The sequence below is a fragment of the Adelges cooleyi genome, unplaced genomic scaffold, assembly GCF_023614345.1.
Source record: "Adelges cooleyi isolate 19-005CV unplaced genomic scaffold, UGA_ACOO_1.1 ACOO_flye_CR_arks_rails_tigmint_CR_PRNA_574, whole genome shotgun sequence".
NCBI lineage: Eukaryota > Metazoa > Arthropoda > Insecta > Hemiptera > Adelgidae > Adelges > Adelges cooleyi.
In genome coordinates, this window is record NW_026096268.1 from 8,049,128 (window position 1) to 8,064,456 (window position 15,329).

Sequence of the window (15,329 nt, forward strand, 5' to 3'; positions counted from 1 at the left end):
TTGTAAATAGTAATTATAAATGTTCGAGAATATTTTATAAATGAACCCATATAGAAAATGTTCAAAACAAACAAGAAATACTGACTCAACGACTTAGAGTTTAGTATAAAAACAAAAATAAATTTTATACGTTTTTTTTTTTACGTTACTAGGCCTTTGATCAAATTGTTTTATTGCCAAACGAATGTTTCACATGTTTTACAAGTACGGAATTTTGAAAAGATTAAGTGAAAAATAATTTTGTATAAAAGTTTAAAAAACCAAATAATAAGGATTACGGCTTTTATATAATAACATCAAAACCGTCTCTCTTGTCTGTCGCACCATCTGTCGTTATTGTTCTGTTTGATTGGCGGTGTGAAAATAAAATAATATATTTTGTACCTATTTTTATGTTAAAAAAAAATCGAAAAAACACAACACTTACTGTGCGTTTGTATTTTCATTTATATGCGTGTGGTTATTTTTTTGTTTTACCATCATTATATTTTTATTACCGCCGCAAGATAATAATGTAGTTGTGTAGGTTTTATAAAACAACAATATTTCACTCTAAACTATAACGCCCCACTGACAAATAACATTTCTTTGTTCATTCTGTTTGTATCCACCGCTTTGCAGTGCAAGTCAATGTGCGTGGGATGCGATTCGAGTGTGTTTTTTTAGGACTTAACGTAGAAAACGTCCTAAACGCTTGCATTATGCCGGATGACACTTTCTTCTTGTTTTTTTTTTTTTTTTTTACAACTTAGAAAAATCAACATGAACGTCAAACACGTCAATAGCACCAAACTGCCCGGTTTTCTTCGTGTACTTTTTTTATGCGTTCAATTTTCTCCACTGTACAGCATGAACAAAAAAAATATTATTCGTAATGGACATTTTCGAAATTCTTCACCGTGGATTTTATTTTCGGATTTATACACATCCATTATATATTTTTGGCTTCAACAAGAATAAACATAACATTATAATATAGTATTGCACTTTTTAAACGCACATTTTCAAAAAAAAAAAAAGTAATTTTCCCAATTTACTGTACACAATGTGTGCTTCGTTGCTATATAAATACAATATTCATATTCTCATCAGCAACGTTCGCTTGATGCACACGAGACTATTAATTAAACCTTATGAGTGGATTTGAAGTTGAAAATTGTAATACCCGTGTCTCGCTGTAGAGTCTTTAATCACGGTAATATATATTAAACAAACGGCCATATAAATTGATATTAAGCACGCTTAATATGTATGTGTAATAATAATAAGTCTCGTCTAGCAGTTCGAACACACGGACTCAGACAAATAATAATTGTAGCGTAAAGCTGCCAAGAATTGCTATTTAAAATATAAATCATTTTAGGACCAACATAACATCAAGTCTATTATCCGTGTAGATAATAAAATGAAAACATTTTTAAAAAAACCATATTTTATAAAGCTAGTAGTTTTCCTACCGTTGACGGCTGGACGGAAAATATCATTATTGAAAGAACATCTTTATAATATTAGCATTTAATGATGTTCCTTTGTTGAAACATTTTTCTGTATTAAAGTACCAATAAAATAAATGATACTATATAAATCATTGATACACGTACACATCTGATTCCCGGCCGTTAAATGATGATCAATTATTGATCAATATGATCAATTATTTAAACACAAAATATTCAATGGTCCGTTAAACATTTAAAGAAAGTTCATTCAACCCGGTGTAAGTGTTATAATATTATATAAATGTATAATCAAGTTGGAAATAAGAAAATCAGTACAAAGTTTTAAAATACAATATAATTGTAAAAAACACAATTTTTAGTACCTACATTATTTTCACAACAATGATTTTTTGTCGACACTCCAGTTTTTAATTTATACAAGGTGATCAATTTAACGTAAAAAACAATAAAGTAATTTTTAAGTTTTTTGAAAATATTTATGTTAGTTTTTTAACTCTTTTTAAGATATCATAAATTTCCTCACTGTGCTGGCTTTTTCCAACTGCCGCATTCTTCAGTTTTTTTTACGAATTTTTCCAATCGGCCAATTACTAAATATTCGGTAGCTTATTTTTAACTTGAAATAATTATTAACACACACAGCTTACAGATCTTTTTAATTAAGGAAAACTCAAAAATATGTTTTTTCTTTGTTTTACATTAGTAATATATAATTTGCAATGTCGTAATTGGACCATTTGATATTGCGTGTGTTAATTTTTTTCGCAATAGTTTAGCGGATCTTGAAGTCTCATTGCTGCCATCAATATACCATTCCTATTAGTCACTATTATATTATGCTCTCTCCATTTGCACATCTTCCCGGATCCTCTCTAATTATTTTATCGCAACGTCCTACCATTTCTGATAATAATTCTAACAGGTTTAGCACAGAACAAACAGAAGGGAATCTTAGAGCTTATCGAAAAACAATCAGACACATTGAAAAATAGGCAGTGATGCCAGAACGCAGATATTTCGTTAATTTTTTTTATTTTGTGTGTGATTCGTGGCTTAACTGTTCATTTGTTAAATGTCTTAAGTCGGCAACAGTTTAACCGGAATGAACGAAAAAACATGATGTTATCTATTCCCATAAAAGCCCCTACAAAAATTAATAACGATAGTTTCTCTTCTGTTTGTTCTGTGGTTTTAGTAGATTGGGCATATGATATTTGGGCTTTTTTATTCCTTGGAATTTTAACATGGCCAAATGTTATTGGGCTGGATACAAGAAATTTCATGTAGAGATTAGAGATACGTGATAAGAGATAAATGATAACATAATATATCAATCAGACCAATGTTGCACCGCGGAACGGTGATAATAACTAACTTTTAAATGGGTTAATGTTATTTTATTATAAATTTTTATCCCCAGATACTGTGGGATCACGAGCCGTCGTTGAGCACCTGGAGCAATCTGCCGTACGTGTGGTTCTCGTTCCACTGGTTGGCCATGTCGCACACGTGCTACAACCCGCTGATTTACTGCTGGATGAACATGCGGTACCGGACGGGGTTCGCGGCCGTGCTGCGCAACGTTCCCGGGTGCGGCAACTGCCTGGACGGGTACCTGAGCGCTCAACAGCAACAGTTCCACTACAGCCAACATGACGCCAGCCAGATGGAAGGTCTCCACCGGATCAACACGTCGTCGTCGTTCGTGTCGGTCAGGCGGCTCAAGTCATTCAACGGTCGACCATGCAGCAGGCACTATCGCGCCAACTGGCTCGAGGACAACCTCTAGGCGAATGCGTCAACCCTACTGCACAATGGGGCAAAAACCTCATTGAAAGTGGCCAAAAGTATAATTTTTCAAAATATCTTAATGACCGTAATTTCGAATTTCCCTTATACTGGTAACACCGTCGTCCGACCACAAGTTTCGAACCCCCGCAAATCATTTTTAGTTCTAAAAGTTAATAAAATTCCAATTAAATTTTAAAAGTTGACAAACCTCTAGGTATTACTAAAAAGCTAAATATTAATTAATTGTATAATATTGTAAAATAACATGGGCAAATATGTATTTAACTAGAAAAACTACAAAATTGCAATTATTTTAAAAGACAATGCATGTCTTATCCTTAATAAATCACCCTGTATTTTAGTTAAGCCTAAGCCGGAGCATTTATTTAAAAACAATTGAAATAATTGAAATTTTGTAGTTTTCTTTTATTGACACATTTTTCAACCCTTCTAATTTTGTTAACGTATTTATTTTTATGAATGTGTTGAAACTTTCGCGGATTGAAATATCACATGAATGTGGATATATCCGCGTCAATGGTTGTTAACCGACAGTATAGTCACGCCAGCGGAACAGTCGTGACATTACCCTGAAGATGGACTCTGCAAAGAGTCAGAAACGTCGGGTAACAACCATTGACGTGGATATATCCGAAAATCATTTATGTGGTATTTATTTTTTTAACAGTACTGTTCTCTAGATAAAGGAGGCAACCAAAAATTATATTTTTTTTAACAAATTCTCACAATAAATTATATGATTAAAAAAATGTTGAGCGATTATACATTTGACCACTTTTAATATGGGTTCTGTTCACTATTTAACATCCCCACTAGGGGCTACGTACGATTGTTGAAAAAAACTTTTGTAAAAAACAACAACAAAGCATCTGGTGGATGTAATATGATTATTATTGTTTAACGCAAATATTAATATCGTATAACATAAAATGATAAGGCATCTTGTACAGATGTCTTAAGTATGTTTTTGAATATTTGTAAACTGCCTTATATGTTGTTACACGTGTTATTAATTTAACCAATGTATTCTATGGCCTCTGATTTGGAAACTACATATAAATTTCTGGCTTCCAAAATAGTTGTACATAATTTGTAAGAAACTGTTACAGTCTATTAAAATATGTGTAGCTCGACGTTTGTCATAAAAGTATATTATTATAAGTCGTATTAGGCAAAACAAATAACCCACGAAAAATGTTTACAATTACTGGAAAATGCTTTTTAATGTGATATTATCCGTTTTTTAAATACATTTGTATTTAATTAACGAACATTTCTATTGATTCAATTCTATCAACATACAAATTATAATACCATACATATATATATATATATATATATATATATTCCTTGTCCACAGATACATTAGCATAATCAACAACAGCTATACGTGCATAGAATTTTATAAATTTAAAATTATAGATAAATGCTTGTATACACTTTATTCGTGGGTATTTGTTATTGCCCAACACTGTTCATGACACCTGTGCACTATGCGAACGAAATGTACATATTTATGTGGGTCGTACGGCGTAACAGTTTTTAACAATAATAAACGATGAATTTAAAAACGATATGTAGTTGATTTTTAATAAGTAAGTTCCAAAATTAACAAAATTTAAATAAGACACTTTGAACACGTACAAAAAGTTACCATATCGTCTCAGATTTTTCTGCTGTGCTTCCCAAAGTATAACAAGTACAGAGTACAACATTTGAATTAACAGCACACCTATTACTAAAATAAAAAAACAAAACAAAAATCTAGCTATAACGTTACATATGGAAGTCTCAAAAGCACTATATTTAATATGTTGTCTAGAGTCTGTTTATTTATGTTATTTGTTTGTGGAGTTCTACAAAGACAATTTCTAATGTATCTATGTGAGGCACTACTAAGAGTAAAACTAAACAAATTAAATTGGGTATATGGAACTCAGTTCTACCTGAAAGCTAGTGAAAATGTGTCTGAATACTAGCGTCTACCATACACTAAAGCCTAAACTATTTTTTTAAAAATACTACGTATTTCATAACAACTTTTAATAAAAATATATACTGTTTTAATTACATGATTTTGTGTGTACGATCAAATTGTACTATTAGAAAAATAATATTAGATGACCACTTGGACGACGTTTTCAAACCCGGAGAATTGAAGGAAAAATTTGAACAAGCATAACACATTATACAGTCTTTATGAGTACCTAAATTAATATAACAATCCCTAGTGTTTCGCTTAAATGCCTTTGAGTAGTATTTTTTATTTAACAAAGTATGTTCAAGCACTTTTAAACCTTTTAGTTTAATATATCTATGCTTGAGATATAAGTGATTTTTCATATTAATTAAACTCAAGCACTTTTCACGACACTACCATTATAATAATTGAATGCAGGTTTAATATGTGTTTACATAAGTATAATGTACATTCTCATCATTATTGAGAATGTACATTATACTTATGTATCAACAACGGTACGTTCCTGGTAACTCATTATTTCGTTATATTTTTTATACACACATAACTTGTTTAGCTTTTATACAATACAACTCAAGTGATCGTCAATCACTTACAGTTATAATAATTCCTGTAGACTTGTAACTCCACTCGTCCCAATATAATATCATTTTATAAGTGTTAGGTAGTACGAAAGTCATACGAAATTTATTTATACATTTTTTTATTATTATCAAACATGGTATATTTCTATGTACACACAAGAATATCATTGATTGATTTCGTTAATATAATCTAAAAATAACCGAATAAGACCAAAGTCAACCTCTGAGAATATCACACGGAGATGAGACAGGAACAATTTGGTGTTGGCTAGACCGTTGCGTTCAATTGGCCTCGGTCTACTCATGTCCATAAAATACTTCGTTAGGCTTTGGTCCATGCTTTTGTAAGGTACTTTAAATTCTGCGCCGTCTAAATTCATTGGATCAGTTGCCACACATTCGAGCGGAGGAGTGATCGTTCGCAGTATATCTTCAAGGCAATATATAATATTGACTATACTTTCCTGTGCTTTGGCTAAGTTATCTATGGCTACCAGCAAATACTCGATGTGAGGATCACCGTGCATGTTTAACAATTTTTTGAAATCCACCACTAAGAAGTACCATTGTACTGCATAATTCTCTCGAATGGAACCGGTGTAGTCTTTAATTTGCAATAAATATTTCCACGACAATCGAACTATGAAGACTTTCAAGAAATCAAAATACAAGTCATAATGCACTTTGATATGGCTCAGTTTGTTCGTGGACCATTGCATTTCTTTCGTACGTGCCCAAGCCGCATGCAGTTGTGTAATTGTGTTGTGCCATATCACTTGCACGTTGTACACATACATCAAGTCCGACAGGACTTGTAAGTTATTTCCAAAGTTGTTCATCAACAGCTCTTTGAGATTCAACGCTATATACTGTCGATTATCGGTTGATGGAAACTTGTTTTTGTTCAACATGTGTCTAATTGCTGAAAAGTTTCTCATTACTTCAAGTTTTATCCGATCAAGACAGATTGCTTCAGTGTTTTTACAGTCCTGATACCAGCGGTCGTACGAGTTGAATTTGTTTCCTCCGCGGCAATTATTTTCCACTTCCTTTTGCAGTAAGCCCAATACATAATTGTTGGTGTCCAAAAGCTTTCCGATAGTTATTTTTTTCTGCTCGTCGTTAGCGTGTTCAATGCATTGCCTGTAAAAAACAATCGCGATTTTCGTATAAAAATGTAAAGGCCACAACGGACCTATTTTCATACCTTCTATGTTGATCAACGCGTGTACCATTGCTCTGCTGTAGGAAAAACCGATCATTTCCATCGTTTCGCTTGGCGGTACCTGTTGGAAGGTTTCTTCTGTCATCAACAGGTTGACTAGCCGTAAATGGGTCAGTTCGTTGAACATGAAACCGCATTTCAAATCAGCATGGAGGGCAGCAGACGAGACGGGTGTTTTGTCATATGTATAGCCGGTGTGGAGCGATAGTACTGATTGGCCAAAAATTAAAGCCAAGCTCGTAACGATGCTCGTTAGCAGTTTTTTGTCACGCAACATTTTCTAAAACGGTTAAACTTCTAATTGTTACACAAGTACTACTCGTATGAGTCTTGTTGCGATTTGTAATTTCGCCAAATGTCGCCAGGTAAACGCGTATAACCCAGTTGTTTAATTGAATGACGTGCTAGATCGTGTGTAGAAATGTACACATCAGCAACATAAAAAAATAAGTTTACACATAATATGTCAACGTCGATGCATAGTTGTTATTGATTACAGTGTGTTTCTATTTCTTTTAACACATCATTGTCATCCATTACTGCCTTGAGATTTACACCTAACCTAACCCATGGCTTAAATATACAAGGTTATTGCATATCCCCACTTTATTACATTATCAATTCATAAAATGGCAGCTTAATGGTACATCATTGTTTTTTTGATAAATATATAAATAATACTTTAATAAAATATATGAATTTGATTGGTTAACCCAATAAGTGCAATAACCTAGTATATTTAAATCACGACCTAACCGTGACCTACACCAAAGTTATGTCAAAACTGACTCTTTCTCTGGTATCTAAGTAATAATATGCTATTGTTAATTCGTTAATTTTACAATCATTACATATACTAACCAAAAAAAAAAATGATAGTACACCGAGGAAAAGTGTAGAAAGAACTTTATTCAATTGTAAAATATCAATAAAACGGTTTGCAACAATTTCAAGTCAAAAACATGGAAAATCGTACACTTATTTTATACCTAATTACGACATAATAAATATTTACCTACCGATTAATTTCGTCGATATAATCCGTGAGCGACCGAATTACATCGAAATCGACGTTTTTAAATATCACGTTGAGATAACATAGAAAAGTTTTGGCGATAACTAGACTGTTGCGTTCGATTGGTATACGGCTGGATGTCTTTAGATAGTGTTTGGTTATAGAAAATTGTTCCTTACTCATGCAATCTTGCACAAATTCTCGGCCGTCCAAAGTCATTGGATTGGTCGCCTCGCATTCTAACCAGCTGGTTATGTCGTGCAGAATTTCCTCAAGATTGTATATAATGTTGACTATGCTATCCCGGGCCTTTGCCAGTGTATACATAGCAGTGGTTAAATACTTTATGTGAGGATCGCCGTCGATACGTAACATCGTTTCGAAATCGATCAGTAAATCGTACCATTTTCTCAAGTATTTAACTCGGTTGGTACCGGTGTAATCTTTAACATACAACAAGTGTTTCCACGTTAACCGGCACATAATGACTTTCAACAAGCCGATATGCATGTTGTAGTACCTGTAATATCATATTATAAGATTTAATCATTATATATTGTAGTTGATTATGTTTCACGTTTTTATTGACATCCATTGTTGTCATAAGTGTTATCATTAATACGGTCGCTACCACTTTTCCCAAATTGCATATTAAATTACCAATGTCTTTGACTAGTTTCTTATCAGTGGGCGGAATTCAAACTGATAAGGACGGCAGGTCACCGGCCGGTGTTAATAAGAGGCGTATTTCTTTCATGGAAACTCTCAATAATTGGCGGGGACAAGTCAATAAAAGAACCACACACGCCAGAGATCGGACAGTTCTCCTTTCCTATCAGTACCCACCCTTCATTCCTTCCTTCCACCTAATTATATTATCTTCCTCTTTTCACCACAAACATACCTTTCTCCATATTATTCCTCCGGGATTCAATTACGCGATTGTTATGTTTAAAATCAAGTCTTACAAGTGTTTTATCAATACAAATTACAATAGGTACTATTAAACCTATTTCTCGGTAACTTGTAGCCTCTTCCTCCGCAGCTACTTTGGGCTAGTGGCATAAGATTGTTCTACGCATCTTCTGCACAAGTTATTTTAAGAGATTACCAGAGTGTTAACAGTCCACAATAATGTTTACACTATATTAAGCAATATCGAAACAAAAACGCAACTCTGCAGAATCCATAGACTTCCAGACAAACCTTTCGGCAAGGTAATATAATAGGAAGTCATATTTAAACTTTAATGGTACGTCGCCAAATAATACTTCCACAATCCGACTAAACAGCTATAACCCTACATTACTGCCCGTCTATTTTTACCTCTAACAAGTGAGCAGCTGTTCGTTTATCTTTTCTATATTCTACATATTACATACCTTTTGACGTTTTTCAGGCTGTTTTTGTGCCACAAGAGTTTGTGCGCGTAAGTCCAAGAATAGTCGAGATACACGTGGGTATGGTGCCAATTCACTTGCACGTTGTACGCGTACATCAAATTCGATTTGGCTTCATTGTCAACGCCCAAATTGTTCATGAACAGCTGTCTGGATTTCAACGCATCGCACCTCCGCCCAAATGTCGACTGTGCGTTGTTGGTTTTCAACATTTTCTCGGTGCCAAAGTAGTTTCTCAGTATCGCTCCCTGTAACTCGTCCAACCCGGGTTTCCCACCTGGAGACGTCTGCATAACGTGTACCGCGTGCCAGTCGCGGTACGTGTCAAACGTATTGCCTTGGCGACAACGAGCCGAGTCCTTTTGTAGCTGCTCGATGACATAACTATGGGTGCCGATGAGATTGTCGATAGCCTGTGATCTAGCCCGCTGGTCCTGCTGGTTCATAAGTACTTTTTCGTGATAGTTCGGCATCGTGTGGATGTACAAGTGCAAGATCCACAACGAACCGATTTTCACCTCGTCCGAATCGTTGTCGTACAACGTACATATTATCGTTTTGCTGTTGTAGCCAGTGTAAACCATGCCCGCCGCAATGCTAGTACAAATGTTTTGGTCTTCCAACATCAACTTAGTGAGTCGCATGTACGTCAGCCCGCTGAACAGATACGCGCATTTTAAATCTTTAAGGCGGCCAGCGTCGTCGTCTTCGGTGCCGCGAACGTAACCGGTTTCCAGAGCCGATAGTACCGCCGAACGACTTACAATAATAATTATTGTTAATGTTGCTGAGCACAAGCCGACTGTCGTCGGCTGCATTTTGTTCGTTTGCGTAGACTTAACTACCTACTGGGTTTTTGTATTTTTACGGGTTTTGTTATTTTCACGGTTAAGCACACTTGCAATATTGTACAACTTCCTTGTTTACTTAAACACAATATTGGATTGAACGAAACAACAACAATAATAATCAAAGTTATGTTAAAACCTACTCTTTTTCTGGTATCGTATGCGATAACTGTTAAAAATACTCGTATCCGTCATATGAATGTTTATCCGTAATAATAGTATGCTATCGTTAATTTTACAACCATTACATATACTAACCAGAAAAATGATAGTACACCGAGAAAAAGTGTAGAAAGACCTTTATTCAATTGGAAAATGTCAATAAAACGATTTGCAACAATTTCAAGCAAAAAAAACATTGAAAATCGTTTTTTTATTTACACCTAATTATGACATAATAAACATTTACCTATCGATTAATTTTGTCGGTATAATCCGTAAGCGACCGAATTACATCGAAATCGACGTTTCTAATATCACGTTTGGATAACATATAAAAGTGTTGGCGATAACTAGACTGTTACGTTCATTGGTATATGGCTGGATGTCTTAAATAGTAATGGTAATTCTATGCAAAATTTCCTCAAGATTATTTATAATATTGACTATGCTATTTTGCGCCTTTGTATTATAAATTATCATGAATAGAAACCATCTCATATAACTTTCAGATATTTTGTGAATCAAAGAATATAATAAAAGATAATATATTAACTTTGATTAAATTTCGTATCATTGGTTTTGGAAAAACTGAATAAAACAGTAAATAATCTATTAGAGTCTAAAAAAATTTCAATTCGAAAAAAGTTTAGACGATGAAGTTCACAAAGCTATTGCCAAAACCAATAATGAAGCGCATAAAAAAATATAAACTATTCAAATTACAATAATTGTATTAAGTTCATTAGACCCGATACAATAAGTCTTCGACTAACATTCGTTAAACTAAACGCACGTTAATATAAAAATAGCTAAATTTACATTCATTTTTCCACAATTAAATTAATTCATTTGGTTAAATCAACCGACTTTTTCTATAGAATAAATTTTAAACACTGCGTTATTTTAGTACAGTAATTATTTTAAAAATAAAAAAAATAATATTGATTAGTCAAATTCTTTTTGTTCAATAAATTCATCCAAAATTGAATTAGACTATAAAAACATAAACAGTTATATCGCAAGAGTAATAAACATTTTTTTTTTCAAGTTTTACATAACTAACATTGTAAATAACTGAAGATTAATCTAAACAATCGGTTGGCAATATTGTTATTATAAATTATATTTATAAAAACTTGTTCAATAGAATTAAACCATCTTTTAGGCAGTTAAAAAGTAAATAATTGACAATAATTACTAATAATTAAATAATTGCACATATTTTGCCATAGTTTACACATAAAATATTTCAAAAACTGAAAATGTATTACAATTTTTTTTTTTGTTATATGTAGTAATATATTTTATTTTGAGTAAAATAAATTAAAAATAACTTATAAAATTGTTTACAAATGTTTTTATTTAACATACTAAAAAATTAAAACTAATATATAATAAATATATCTATATTTAGAAAATCAAAAAAAAAAAAAACACTTAAGTACGAATCAGTTCGTTTTGTACAAACAACATAAGTGAAAATAATATAATTTAGTGTTCTTTTATAGAAAAAAGTGAACACCATGAGTACCGAAAAATAATCTTAAAATATCAACAACAGAATAAAATGGTAAATTTCAATCTTGTTTGAATAACAATAATAAACTGTAAAAACTACAAATTTTTGTTAAAAAAATAATATATTAGTTGCAAATTCACACAGTAGTTAATTTTTTTTTTTTTTTTACAGGCAGATGTATCGCACACAAGAACGGGCGGCACTAAACTTGGACGAATTAAGAATAATTAAATACCTAATCGTATTGAACAAATTATTTCAACGTAAATTGTATTTAAAAATGATTCATCAATCACATATGTATATACGATATTCTATTAGAAAACAAATAATAGACAATAAAAATAAATTATTAACATGATTACTGGAAACTAGATGCGATTATAATAAGACAATACTATTGAGACATTTTTTTTTTAATTTCTATGATTTTCTCCAAAACATATATAACACAGTAACTTGTAATCAATCACTATTATTATTACTTTTTTTTTTTTTAAATATTGTTAACTATTAGTCGACTATGTTAATAATTTGACCGTTCTCATTTACTTCATTTAGTCAAACACTATCTATTGAAAGGTGACTACAATGCTGAATAAAATTAGTTGAAAAAAAGAAATCAACAATACTAAAAAATTAAAATTAAAATAAATGTAACATTGTTGGTGTGTTAAACGAAAATAGAAACTTAACATTAGAAAAAACAAGCAGGATAAAAATGTGTTGTTAATGTTGAAAATAAAAACGGTGTACAACTTCTGAACAGCCCCAAAAGTCGCCAATGGTTTAATTGGCACTTCTTAGTTTTAAACGTGACTAGATGCTCTCGTAAGCGGACGCCATCATCGATGTACCACACAGTTTGCCCTATAAAAACCATTTAGTAAATTTAAATACGATTAGTAGAGCGGCGATTAAGTTATTGTTAATAGTATGTTAGCAGCGACGTGGTCGTAAGGGTATAAGCCATCCGCGTGTACACCCTTATGACTACGTAGTCACTATGTTAGGATAGGTCGAAACAAACTTTGATGTTATTGTACTGCGACGACCAAAATTGATAATGAGGCAATATGTCGGTGCCGGTTGCGTTAAACAAGCAAGCGTTGATTACGGATCCGCCGATAACGTAAATGAAAATGACAAACAACAAAAAGGAAAAGAAGACAGACCAGGAATCCGTGTTGCTGTTTTCGATTGAATCCAATAAGTTCAATCCACACACACGATTCGTTTTCAGCGTGATCGACTGCAAATAACAATAATTAGTCTGTTTTAATAGTAATCATGGACGGTACTAGTATTTCGACAGACTGCAAATACATTTTTTTAAAAATCTCTCCCAAATTTTTACATTAAGTCATCCCTTAAAACCTTAAGAAATAACAACTGATTACAAAATGCTTGAAAACACACATTTCTAAAATTTAAATACATTTTTTTTTTTATCAATTTCAACATTTCAAGGTCCTCAAGCTTATTTATATAATTATATACACACTGTGCGACCAATGTGTTGCATTTTATTTATTCACAGTCGCTGAAATGCTAAGACCTTCAACATTTGTTCAAATTATTTTTCAAAACAGGTCTTAAGTAGTATTTAATATATTTACACTTACATATTGATTAGTATTGTTAACGAAATTGGTTAGGTATTCATTCCCTTCGACTGCTGATGGATCGCACGATAAATCCACCTCAAAATTACTACAAATAAACAGTAATTTATACCTATTACAAGTACATTTGATACAAAAAAAAAAAGTAGTTTCTTTTACCCAGTACTGTTTGAATAAACCAATGATATTTGATCGTCGATATCAAATTGAACATCCATATAACTAGCAAGTGCTGTCGTAGTGCTTGCCGTAGCGTTCACTATTTTTATCTGAAATTAAAACAGACTCTAAATTTAACTAAAAACTTACTATTAACTTCGATGTGGTTTAGTTTGCAGTATTTACATGGCCTTTACTAAAAACTTAAACGAGTAATAGAAGAAAAACTAAAATTATTTTGCGGAGGTACGTAATTGATCTGACAAAAGTGCTCAATTCATTTAAAATAAAAGGGATATATTTTTCCTGTTGAATGACAAAACCACTTCTTGCTTTGCGTTTCGTCAAAACATGTGTTTTACTCAATTTCTTCAGTCTTTTCAAACTAGAAATCTAATGAAAAGTTTCTTAAACTATTGAAAAAGATGGGAGGGGAAAAATTACAAAAAAAAATGGAAAAAAGCTTTATCGGATATATAATATAATTTGATCTTTAGGTAATAGGTTTTAGACTTGTAGAACTTTTGTGAAAAAAATTTTAATTTGGCGCTAGTGCGCATGACAATAATTGACGAGGATTTGACAATTTGAAATAACGTTAAGTAGGTAGGTAAACGTATTAAAAAAGGTAGAAAACATTCAATATTCTTACGGCTGTTGTATCCGGATTTTGAACATCGTCAGGACACGGCTTGTAGTTTAGCGTCACATCGGTCGAGAGGTTCAACGATATGTTTATACCGCCGAGGTCTACTCTGGAATTGTCAACGCTAACGCACACGCAGGGCGATGCCATTTCACAGTAGAACTTGTCCTTATTCTTCAGTGCCATTGCCGACACCACAACACACGACAGCCAAACAACGCGGTTGAACGGGCTCGAAAAATACATATTAATATCGTCGAAGGGATATGGAAAAACGAAAAAAAAAAAACAGCAATTTTAAAAGAATAACTCGTGAATAACTCAAATTACGGACTTATCGAATCGACGTTGAGATGTGACAACGGTTTGAGTACAACATTATTATTTTTATTGTTAATATTAATATTCTAATTATCGTGGGTCGCGTTTAAGGATTACATAATATTAGATAGGTACATTACATCATGATTATGGATATTTAGAATAAACAGGAATTTGTATTATCAAGCGAATGTTATCAGCTGGGAAATTACCGCGCGGAATAACCAGAAGGGAAGCTTGAAAAAAATTACATGGGTTGTTATGTGCCGCCGAAAAAGGCCGACTGCCATATTGTTTTCGCGGCCGGGAACCAGACAACAAAATAATAATAATATATTAATGGGATAATACCTAGAATTAGCAATAATCGTACGTAATCTTCGGCAACGAAATGTCGGACACTTATCAGTATTCAGAAGTTTCCCATCTGGTTATTCCGTGATTTTTATTATCAAGCGAATGTTATCAGCTGGGAAATTTAGAGGCCGGCCGCCATCTCGATGTCGTCCGATAAGGTGATAAACGTTTTCTGCGCATTTTATTTTATTCTTTTCGAAATAATACACCTATTA

At 32.7% G+C, this 15,329-nt stretch overlaps 4 protein-coding genes and 1 long non-coding RNA gene across 5 annotated transcripts in view; 2 read left to right on the forward strand and 3 right to left on the reverse strand.

Moving 5' to 3' along the window:
• Positions 1-4,812, forward strand: part of LOC126843603 (RYamide receptor-like) — a 46,786-nt gene extending 41,974 nt beyond the window's left edge. The window contains exon 6 of the mRNA XM_050581228.1: positions 2,881-4,812. Within this exon, the coding sequence (XP_050437185.1) occupies positions 2,881-3,249 (369 nt within the window). The 3' untranslated portion in view covers positions 3,250-4,812. The remainder of the gene's footprint in view (positions 1-2,880) is intronic.
• Positions 4,813-5,997: 1,185 nt separating this feature from the next.
• Positions 5,998-7,528, reverse strand: LOC126843605 (uncharacterized). Its single transcript, XM_050581232.1, has 2 exons — positions 7,045-7,528; positions 5,998-6,980 (listed from the first exon to the last, which is right to left on the reverse strand). The coding sequence occupies exons 1-2, from the start codon at positions 7,197-7,199 to the stop codon at positions 6,002-6,004; spliced, it is 1,134 nt and encodes a 377-aa protein (XP_050437189.1). The 5' UTR covers positions 7,200-7,528; the 3' UTR covers positions 5,998-6,001.
• Positions 7,529-8,057: 529 nt separating this feature from the next.
• On the reverse strand, positions 8,058-10,296 carry LOC126843601 (uncharacterized). The gene is made up of 2 exons (XM_050581226.1): positions 9,460-10,296; positions 8,058-8,597 (listed from the first exon to the last, which is right to left on the reverse strand). Exons 1-2 carry the CDS (start codon positions 10,293-10,295, stop codon positions 8,078-8,080), a joined length of 1,356 nt encoding a protein of 451 aa, XP_050437183.1. The 5' UTR covers position 10,296; the 3' UTR covers positions 8,058-8,077.
• LOC126843613 (uncharacterized) lies at positions 8,897-12,434 on the forward strand. Its single transcript, XR_007686450.1, has 3 exons — positions 8,897-9,412; positions 9,477-10,121; positions 12,178-12,434. It is a non-coding gene; the product is annotated as an uncharacterized LOC126843613 (long non-coding RNA).
• On the reverse strand, positions 11,930-14,918 carry LOC126843610 (uncharacterized). The gene is made up of 5 exons (XM_050581240.1): positions 14,443-14,918; positions 13,791-13,900; positions 13,632-13,719; positions 13,037-13,258; positions 11,930-12,876 (listed from the first exon to the last, which is right to left on the reverse strand). Exons 1-5 carry the CDS (start codon positions 14,680-14,682, stop codon positions 12,826-12,828), a joined length of 711 nt encoding a protein of 236 aa, XP_050437197.1. The 5' UTR covers positions 14,683-14,918; the 3' UTR covers positions 11,930-12,825.
• Between the last annotated feature and the right edge of the window lie 411 nt (positions 14,919-15,329).